We start from the raw sequence: 10,356 nt of genomic DNA, 5'->3' as shown, positions 1-10,356 counted from the left end.
CCACTCTGGAAAGCAATATGGTGCTTCCTCAAAAGGTTGGAAATAGAAATACCTTATGATCCAGCAATCCCTCTACTTGGTATTTACCCATTTACAAGAAATACAAGTCATAACATGAGTAGATATATAGCTATATGCACACCAATATTCATAGCAGCACTAATTACAATAGCAAAAGTATGGAAACAACCTAAGTGCCCATCAATTGAAGAATGGATAAACAAACTTTGGTACATACACACAATGGAATACTATGCTAACTTGAAGAACAACAAGGAAGCTGCAAGCCACCACATAGCATGAATGCACCTTGAGGACATTATACTGAATGAAATTAGTCAGTCACAAAAGGAGACATTTTGCATAGGACCATTATTGTAAAAGATTAAGAAAAATAACCCACTCTAAAAGTGAGGGAAATTATATATATATTTGCTGATCACCAGGATGTATGGGGAGTGAGGGGAAGATAGAGCACAGGGTAGCAAATAGACACAAGTTATTTTGGGTGCTGGGGGTAAGGGAAAATACATAAGAAGGGGGAGGGGAATGGAAGAACAAAGCTGATGGGAGAACAGTTAGGCAGGTTCGCATGGGCTAAGTGGGACAGAGGTAAATGATAAGGTATGCACAACCTTGGAACAACTGGGCTCTGGGATACAGGGATTGAGGCATGGTTTGAAGGGGTAAAAGTGGGAATAATGTTAAGTTGCATGGCTGTCTTTTGAATGTTGGTTTCCCTTGCCTACCATTGTAACATAGGCACTAGAGGGAGGGAGAAAGGAATAGCCAGAAACATCACTACAGAAAGCTTGTAAGTCCGTCTTCAGCCTATAAATAAATGATTGGAATACCTTAAAGGGGGCTAGAAGTTGCCCAATGAAAAAGGCTTCCTGTGGAGCTTTTACATAGCACAAGACCATAGATGGAATCCAGAACCCCATCCAGAACTGACTGAGGTAAGAGATTTCCACTGGAAAGGATGAGTAGACCAGTCTGGAACAACTAGAAGAACAGAAGAGAAGATACGTCGTAAAAGAAAGACCAGCAGGAAGAATCCAAAGCAATAATGGCAGTCTGATTGATTACTACAAGAACAAGTAAGCTGTTCACCCAGAAGCCATCAAGGCAAGTGGTTGGGACCCCTCCTTTCCAAGACTGAGACTCAAGGGAAATACATGAGCAGGCATGTGGTCTGGATGGTGAACACATTGATCACTGATAAGGGGAAGAGAGGGAAAAAACAACAGTGAAGTTGCAAGCTAATCTGACCACATTCAATAGACCCCTGTGAACCCCGGTGGAGACCTGGATGGCCAGTAGTACAGCAAGACCCGGGAGCTCCTGGGCCCAGAGGCAGTGACATGGCCACTAGAGCAGAAAGTGAAGCATCCAGCTGATATGAAGTGAGGGGAGATGAATAAGAACACCCATACTTGCAGATAGTACCCATTTGACCTGGCTTCGATGACTGGATGATCAGAACTCGACTAGAGGAAGAAAGAAGAGGGGGAAAAAAGAAGAGTAACCTACTACAATTTGATGAACTTTACCTATACTTATGGATGTAATAGCTCAAAAAAGGGAACATATCTTTACAGTGAGGATCACTCCCACCTCCTCAGTACACAGGGTTGACAGGAATGGGCAACTTAGACATTGGCTACCCAAAATGGGGGCGTCTGTAAAGGCAAGAGTCCTAATGTGGCACTGTGGGTTAATGTGCCAGACTGCAAGGCCGTTTGAACTGCAAGGTCTAGTTCCACATGGGGCGGGAAAAGGTAGAATCTCTACTGAATTATGTCCAATCTGTTGGGCCCAGGCTGGCGAAAGGAAATGGGGATAAGACTCTTGTGGTACAATAGTGATTGATTGCCATCAGGACTGACTTTGAGAGTAGGAAATAACAAGGTAGATGTTTTTTGACAAAAGGAGGGAAGAGATTGATTTTGCAGCCTGGGAGCAGAGGTCCCTGGGACCATCAAGTGAGAAGAGCAGAGAGCAGGACCTTACCCAGAGAGGCAGAGATACCAGGGATGGAGACAGAGACAGTGATGTGGACAGATGGAGCGGCTGGGGACACTGAACTCAGGGAAGGAGAGGAGCTGTGTGCTGACAGCCAGGGGACGGGCCTGTGGGGTGTACCCTTTGGTTATTTGATGATGCATGGAGGGATTGTAATCATTGCAATGAAATGAAATACAATAGGATGAATGTGAAACTGATATTCTTCCATGTAAACCTCATAATAAAAACTTATTTTAAAAAAAGTACCAGGTACTTTCAGAAACACAAACAGGTCTGTGTTGGAGGAAGTACAGCCAAAATGCTCCTTGGAAGCAAGAATGGCTAGACTTCATCTCTCATAGTTTGGACTTATTATCAGGAAGGACCAGTCCCTGGATAAGGACATCATGCTTGAAAAAGTGAAAGGTCAGCAAAAAATAGATGACCCCCCTCAACAAGATAGAGTGATACAGTGGCCGTAGCAATGGGCTCAAACATAACAATTGTGAGGCTGGCACAGGACTGGGCAGTGTTTTGTTCTGTTATGAGTAGGGTCATTTTGAGTCAGAACTGACTCGACAGCACCAAACAACAACTTCAACATATAGTTATTTTAAAACATTACATTTGTAGTTAAAAACAAAAGTTATTTCAGAGTAAATTTCTATCAAATATTGAAGGATAAATCATCCCAATCAAGGATGTGCAGTAAAAACATTTTTACAACTTGTTGGTGGGAGTGTTATTGCCATGAACTTTTGGAAAAATTCAGTAGAAGCATTCAACATTTATATCCCACAATGATAACTTCAGAGTTTTGTATCAAAAATAAAAATTGGAAATAGCCTGAGATTTGCTTACCTCCCTAATGGGGCATGGTAGTTAGCAGCGACTAAATACTCTTAATTATATTGCTAGACCTATCCGACACCTGAGCATTCTTGTTTGATCTGTCCTTTCAGAGACCACCTTGTACCTTCAGTACAGTTTTAGTGTTGGGTCTTCTCTCCAATACGCAATGCTAGTCAACTGTTAGATGAATAATTAAGTCCCCCAGATAATTAACAGTTAGCTATGTGCCTAGATGGAGTCCTAGTATGATGCTATAGGATAAGCTTTGGACTGTTTAGCCTATAAACCAACCAGCCACAACTTGGACATGCTATACAGAGTCACTGTAAGTTGGAATCAACTCAGTAGCATTTAACAACAACAACAATATATGCATAGATCAGATCAATGTTAAGATACAGTCTATTAGAATCAATATGGAGTGCATATTAAAAATGAGAATTTCTGAGTTCTATACCCTACCTACTTAATCAGAATCTCCTAGGGTTAGGTGTTAGAGTCTCTCATTTTAACAAACTCCATAAGTAATTCTTGGTGGTGGTGGTTATGTGCCGTGGAGTTGGTTCCAATTCATAGTGACCCTGTATAGGGCTTCTGTGACTATAAATCTTTACAGAAGCAGAAAACCTCATTTTTCTCCCACGGAGTGGTTGATAGTTTCAAACTGTTAACCTTGAGGTTAACAGCCCCACTTGTAACCACTGCGCTACTAAAGTTCTTTTAAGTGATTCTTATGTAGCCTAAAATTTGAGCAACTATTTTGAACGAAAGTCTAGGGGAAATGTGCACCAAGACGTCAGTAGTGGCTGTCTCTAGGAATTAGGAGAAGTGAAGTCAGAATGCTCCTTAGAAGCAAGGATTGGGAGACTTCATCTCGTATTTGGGATAATGTTATCAGGAAAGAACAGTCCCTGGAAAAGGACATCATGCTTGGTAAAGTAGAGGGTCAGTAAAAAGGAAGACCCTCAAGGAAAGGGATTAGCACAGTGGCTGCAACAATGTGTTCAAACATAACAATTTTGAGGATGGTGTAGAACCAAGTATTTCATTCTGTTGTGTTTGGGGTTGTTATAAGTCAGATCTGATTTAATAGCACCTAAAAAGTGTGGCGCTGCAGGATAATGCACTGCACCGCAAGGTCGGCAGTTAAAACTCACTAGCAACTCTTTGGAAATCCTACACAGGGTCGCTGTGAGTCAAACAGACTAGCTAGCACTCAACAACAACAACAAAACAAGTGGTGGAAATACAAAATACTTTCCTTTTTTCTTTGTGTTTTGCTGCATTATGAGAATATTATACAAAAAGCACATACTGCCTTTGTAAGGAAGAAAATAAACTAAAATAAAATCATTTTCTAAAAGGAAATGACCTGGGATCACAAGTCAGCTGCATTATGCTATTGTTAATTATGTTTTCGTCTTTTCAGCAACAGAACTTTCTGCCTTTTTTATTTTTGCCATTCATGAAAGCATATTTATATATAGGGAAGTTGTGTTGTAAACTATCATCATAAAAAAGTTTTGAAATTATTGATTTACCTATTTTAGGTTTTCAAACTTGATTCCTCTGATGCAGCAGTTGTTGACAGTATTGTAGAGAAGGATATGGGTAAAAATGTTAAAATTACAAAAAATCAGAGTAAGTATTATTAAATTTAATAAATATTAAATAATGTAGAAGACAAACTTTGAACAAATACGAACTTTGCTCCTATCTTTAAAGTAGATTTTAAATTAGTGACATGCTGTTTTTATACTGTTTTTTTTCCTTCATGTGTTTACTTAAAATTCCTATAATATTGCCAAGCATATTATATTGTATATGCATATAATTGGGGTTCTGATGCAGTGCTGTTGGTTATTGCATTGGACTGCAAAGTCAATTTGAACCACAAGATTAGTGGTTCAAGCTCATCAGTTGCTCCTCAGAAACCCTATACAAGGTCACTGTGGGTCAGAACCAACTCGATGGCACTTAACAACAGCAACATCAGTATAATTATGCTATGTGAATACTAAGGTTTACATAGCCCTTTCCGTTTATAAATGACCATTCATATCTCTTAAGAACTAGTTGAACATTAAATATAGAAATAAGCAACGATTTGAGAAGCAGCAGTGGCAATAAAATAGGATTGACTCTGAAGTAGAACGCCAAACATTCTATGCAGTATTAGTCCAAATCATCAAACCAACCCAAGCAGATTCACCTGAAATCAATCGGATATGCATATTTGCTATGTGCTAGGGAGACAGAGCATGTATATGGCATGGTCCCTGCTCTAACAGCTGCTTTCACCTCTTATCATTGATTGAACCTTATGTCAACAATGTCGTTGTAGTTAAGTGTCGAGTCAGTTCCAACTCATAGTGACCCCGTATAGGGTTTCAAAAGCTTTTAAATGTTTTCAGGAGCTGAAAGCCTCATTTTTCTCCCTTGAAGCAACTGGTGGGCCTGAACCATGGAACCACAGTCCAGTGTTTATCATATGGAGCCACTATGTCATAAAGCGCTCCCCTATATCAACAGTAGTATATTTGTATTCCAGGCATTGAAAGAAATTTCTGCCACTGCTTCTTAGAATTCCTAAATTCTTGTGTGTGATTGGGGTGGGAGGAGGAGGGAGGAAGGAACATTTAATTGGGAGATAGCAGTAACTGGGCATAATAAATATACTCCATGCGATCTTAATACAATTGAACTCTGCAGGTATTTCAGTCAGCCAGAGTCCCATCTTAGCAGTGGTAGTTAGTTAGATAGAAATTAGCTCTTGTCTCCTGTTCTTCAGGGATACTTCAGTACCTTTCAGTTGGTTAACTAGTCTCTAGGTAGTGACCTTTTCACTTCTCCCCTATCTTTGCCCCATAGATTTTCTAAAATCACAGAGCAGTATTGTGGGTGTAGAATGTGGAAAGAGGAACAAATGGGCTCATGGTGTGAGAGTCTAGATGCTGTCTGTTTGAGTCTTTCTTCAAAGGGGTATCTATTTCTCTTTGCTATTTCCTGGGAGCAGCATCTCCAAAAAATAATCCTGTGTGGAAAGAGCAAACTCACGAACTTTATTATTAACGAAAAGAGAATACCGTGGGTCTTTTTCTACCTAGATTTTAAATTTTCATCTTAATTCTACTATTCAGCAACTGGAATATCTGATTGTTGTCATTGCTGTCATATACAGTCACCCTGTATAGGGTTTTCAAGACTTTAAATCTTCCCAGGAGCAGAAAGCCTCATCTTTCTCCCATTGAGTAGCTGGGGGGCTCGAATCACAGATGTTGTGGTTGGCATTCCAGTGCTTACCATATGGAGCCATCATGCTCCTGAGTATCTAACAAACATTGCTCAAAGAGTCATTAAATATGTGGTATGAATATTCATATTTAATTTTGGAGCATTTTCATCTAAATGTTTTCTAAAAAAATGTGTGCATGATTGTAATGAAATTATTCTTAACTATATTAAAAATATTCTTCTATCTAGACTTTGATTGGCAGTGGATTATTTTAGATGGTCCAGTGGATACCCTGTGGGTAGAAAATCTAAACTCCATGCTAGATGACACAAGAACATTGTGCCTAGCAAACAGTGAGAGAATAGCTTTAACCGATAAAATAAGAATAATTTTTGAAGTGGACAGCCTCTGTCAGGCCAGTCCAGCCACCGTTAGCCGATGTGCAATGGTCTACATGGTAAGTGTTCAAAATGAAGTGTGCTGTTTAGAATATTTTATTTAGGCATTATCTACAGCATTTTTAATGTTTGTTTTACATTTACTTCTGGGTCCTGGAAGGTGAAACCAATAGTTCAGAATGTGTATCACCAAAGGTTCGTAACCATGAAATTACTTTGAGTGTAAGGTACTGTTTTTAGGACTCCTGGTATGGTGCTATAGGATCAGCACTGGACTGTGAACCATAAGGTAAGTAGTTCAAACCCACCAAGCCGTTCCTCAGAAATCCTATGCAGGGTCACTATGAGTCAGAATTGACTCGATGGCTCTTAACAACAACACTACTACTGTTTTTAACACTACTCTTAGTAACTGGAGTGCTCAGTATTTTCCACAATTGTGAATGAGTAGTACTTTCCAGTGGTTAGGCTGCTGGTGTGTTGTTGTTTTTTTTTGTTTGTTTGTTTTTTCATTACTCCTAGAAGTGACTGGTGGGTTTGAACCACAAGGTCAGCAGTTCAAACCTGTCAACTATTGCTTGGAAATCCTATACATGGTTGCTATGAGTTGGAACCAACTTGCTGTTCTAAAGTACCGTGGACTTGGTTCCGACTCATAGCGACCCTGTACAGGGTTTCCAAGGCTGCAAATCTTTATGGGAACAGAAAGCCTCATCTTTCTCCCATGAAACAGCTAGTAGTTTCGAACTGCCAACCTTGAGGATAGCAGCCCGATTCGTAACCACTACGCTACCAGAGCTCCTAGACAGCACTTAACAACAACAATTTACATAAAACTGGGGAGTACACTGGCTTCCTAGATTAGGACTGGATTGTGAACCACAAAGTCAGTGGTTCAAGCCCACCAGCCACTCTCCAGGAGATAAATGAGGCTTTCTGCTCCCACAAAGATTTAAAGCCTTAGAAACTCTATACAGTACACAGGATCACTGTGAGTCTGAGCCAACTGGATGGCACTTAACAGCAACAGCCATGAAATTAATGATTAGCCATGATTAGCCCTCTGCTGTAGGGCTCTAGTCTATTTAACTGGCTATGATAAATAAACCGACCTATAGGACTGACCCTTTGGCTAAGTAGTTCACCTACCTCATACATGAACTTAATTAATACACTTCATATGCACAATTTCTTGTCTTGTAAAACCCCAGTTAAAAATCATCAGTCATTCCAGTGAAAGGCAATTCTTTAAGCTGCTTTTAATCATTCTCCACCTTAAAAGATTATATGTCTAAGCTATATTTGTAAATACTACAAACATTTAATAAGTAAAAAAGAAAGGAAGGCATTGTATTTTTATTTACTTACATAAAATATCTTGTGATTTTTATTAGGATCCTGTTGATCTGGGATGGGAGCCTTATGTTAAATCATGGCTTTTGAAAACTTCTAAAATTATGAGTCAAGAAGGAGTGGACTGTCTTGAATTCATGATTTATAAAAGTGTCACAGATGGACTACAATTTCTAAAGAAGCATCAGAAATTTCAGCCATTTCCTGTACAGGATATAACAATCATCATAACTCTCTGCAGAATTCTCGATGCTTTCTTTGAATTTATGAGCCAAAATGGAGGCTTTGGACAAAGTGAGTCATGTTAAATATATTATATCTTAGCTAATCAGAGGAGCCCTGGTGGTTTGGTGGGTTATGTGTTGAACTGCTAACCATGAGGTCAACAGTTTGAATCCACCAGCTGCTCTTTGGGTGAAAGATAGGGCTTTCTGCGCCTATAAAGATTTACAGCCTCAGAAACCCTATACAGGGTCACTATGAGTCAGAACTGACTCTATGCTGCACAACCAGCCAACTTAGTTAGTCCATGCCAATCATATTAATTATATCCTAGCTAGTCAATGCTAATCGTTTATCACCTTGTCTCTTTGGAAACCCTATACAGGGTCACCTATGGGTCAGAATTGACTTGACAGCACTTAACAACAATAATTAGATCTTATGAAAGAAAAAGAAATAAAGGAAGGCCACTTTCTTACGTCCAAAGAACTTTCAGAATTCTTGGACCAATAGCAGACATGCATATGAAACAAACTAAAAACCATTTACAGAAAAGGATATCAATAAAAGTAAATTCATACTGTACATAAGGGTCAATGGTTAACACATAAAAATGAGTCTTGAGAATCTTTAGAAGTTGTCTATTAAGCAAATATTTGCCATTTTTAAAAGAATTCTTAAAGATAGAAATAGTAGAAGAAACTGTCCAAAATCCAGGGTTTAAGCTGGAATTATGCAAAAGTACAAGCACGTATAGTAGTAAAGCATTTATAGGAATCAATTGTGATACATTCAGAAAACATTTTAACATGGACTCCAGAGTCAAAATTCCTATATTCATATGTTGATTCTATTTGGTTCTTGACAAAGAGGCAAATCAGAACTTGATAGGAAGATAAATGGAGTTCAGGTGTGGCATATAGGATAAGCACTGGATTGGAAACCCTATATAGGGTCACTCAGAGTCAGAATCAATTTAATGGCACTTAACAACAAGAAGGTAGATCAGACTTTCAATTCAGTCTCCAAATTTCAATTTTGAGAAATATCTGGGATGACATAAAGATGGTGAGATACCAGTTGGGGAAAGTGGGAGAGTCTGACCTCCTGTGTGGAAAAGAGTTCCATGAATGGAAGATAAGATGGGGGAAATGTAAGTTTCCTCTTTCTCCTCTTGGCTCTGAGTGGGCTATTGGAGTCCTGGTGTGGCGTTGTGGGTTAATACACTGGACTGCAAGGTCTGTTTGAATTTCAAGGCCAGTGGTTCAAGCTCACTGGCAACTCCTTGGAAACCTTATATAGGGTTGCTATGAGTCGTCAAAAATGACTTGACACGGGACTTCCGGTATGGCAGGACAGCCAGAAAAGGTAGGGACTTGCTCCGGCGGAAAAAACGAGTGGGATCTCGCAAAGGAAACATTCATAGACCAGTCCCACAGCTTTGAGATTATCATAATCTCTCCTGGGCTCACATTTTTGAGAAACCACGCTAACAAGGATAAAGAAAAGCGTGTATTTTGGGACTCTTTCCTGCGGGGACCATGGGGTGCTCCCTAGACAGCAGAGTTTGGAAGGCAGGGCCAGGGCTGGCCCGTATAGAAAGTGGTATCTCCCAGAAGGGCCAGAGGCGATACAACTTCCTCCCACCCCAAGTCTCCCCACCCTGGCTTGAGACCCCAATAAAAATCGGCCGGGTGCAGCTCACCCATGCACGGAGTGTGAGGAACTCTGGAGAGTGTAAGAAAGGCTGCAGCAGCTTCTTAACATCACCCATCATCCCCCAACTGTCACTGCAGCTGAGCTCCCTGCCCCCACTCCTAGCTAGCAGTGGGATCTCACAAAGGGGGCATTCATATACCAGTCCCATGGCTTTTGGACTATCATAGTCTCTCCTGGGTTCACATTTTTGAGAAACCACACTAATAAGGATAAAGAAAAGTGAGTATTTTGGGACTCTTTCCTGCAGAGACTGTGGGTAACTCCTGTGACTGCAGAGTTTAGAGAGCGGGACCAGGACAGGCCCGCTTGTACAAATGCATCTCCCAGAAGGGCCAGAGGCGATATAACTTCCTCCTGCCCCAAGTCTTCCCACCCTGGCGTGAAATCCCAATAAAAATCAGCCGGTACAGCGCACCCACGCACGTAGAGTACTTATTGACTACACATCCCTCCTGGAGGTGAGAACTTATCCTCCCTACGTCCCATAAGAAGAAATAGCAATCATGGCCATATAGCTAAGCTACAACATAATACTCCACCACTTAGACGAGACCCAACAACATTTGCTAC

At 40.4% G+C, this 10,356-nt stretch overlaps 1 protein-coding gene across 1 annotated transcript in view; it reads left to right on the top strand.

Moving 5' to 3' along the window:
• Positions 1-10,356, top strand: part of DNAH14 (dynein, axonemal, heavy chain 14) — a 641,625-nt gene that overhangs the window by 231,193 nt on the left and 400,076 nt on the right. The window contains 3 exon segments of the mRNA XM_006871162.1: positions 4,410-4,500; positions 6,343-6,551; positions 7,887-8,139. Of these exon segments, the coding sequence (XP_006871224.1) occupies positions 4,410-4,500; positions 6,343-6,551; positions 7,887-8,139 (553 nt within the window).

The sequence above is a fragment of the Chrysochloris asiatica genome, unplaced genomic scaffold, assembly GCF_000296735.1.
Source record: "Chrysochloris asiatica unplaced genomic scaffold, ChrAsi1.0 scaffold00161, whole genome shotgun sequence".
NCBI lineage: Eukaryota > Metazoa > Chordata > Mammalia > Afrosoricida > Chrysochloridae > Chrysochloris > Chrysochloris asiatica.
This window is presented reverse-complemented; position numbering and strand designations above follow the sequence as displayed.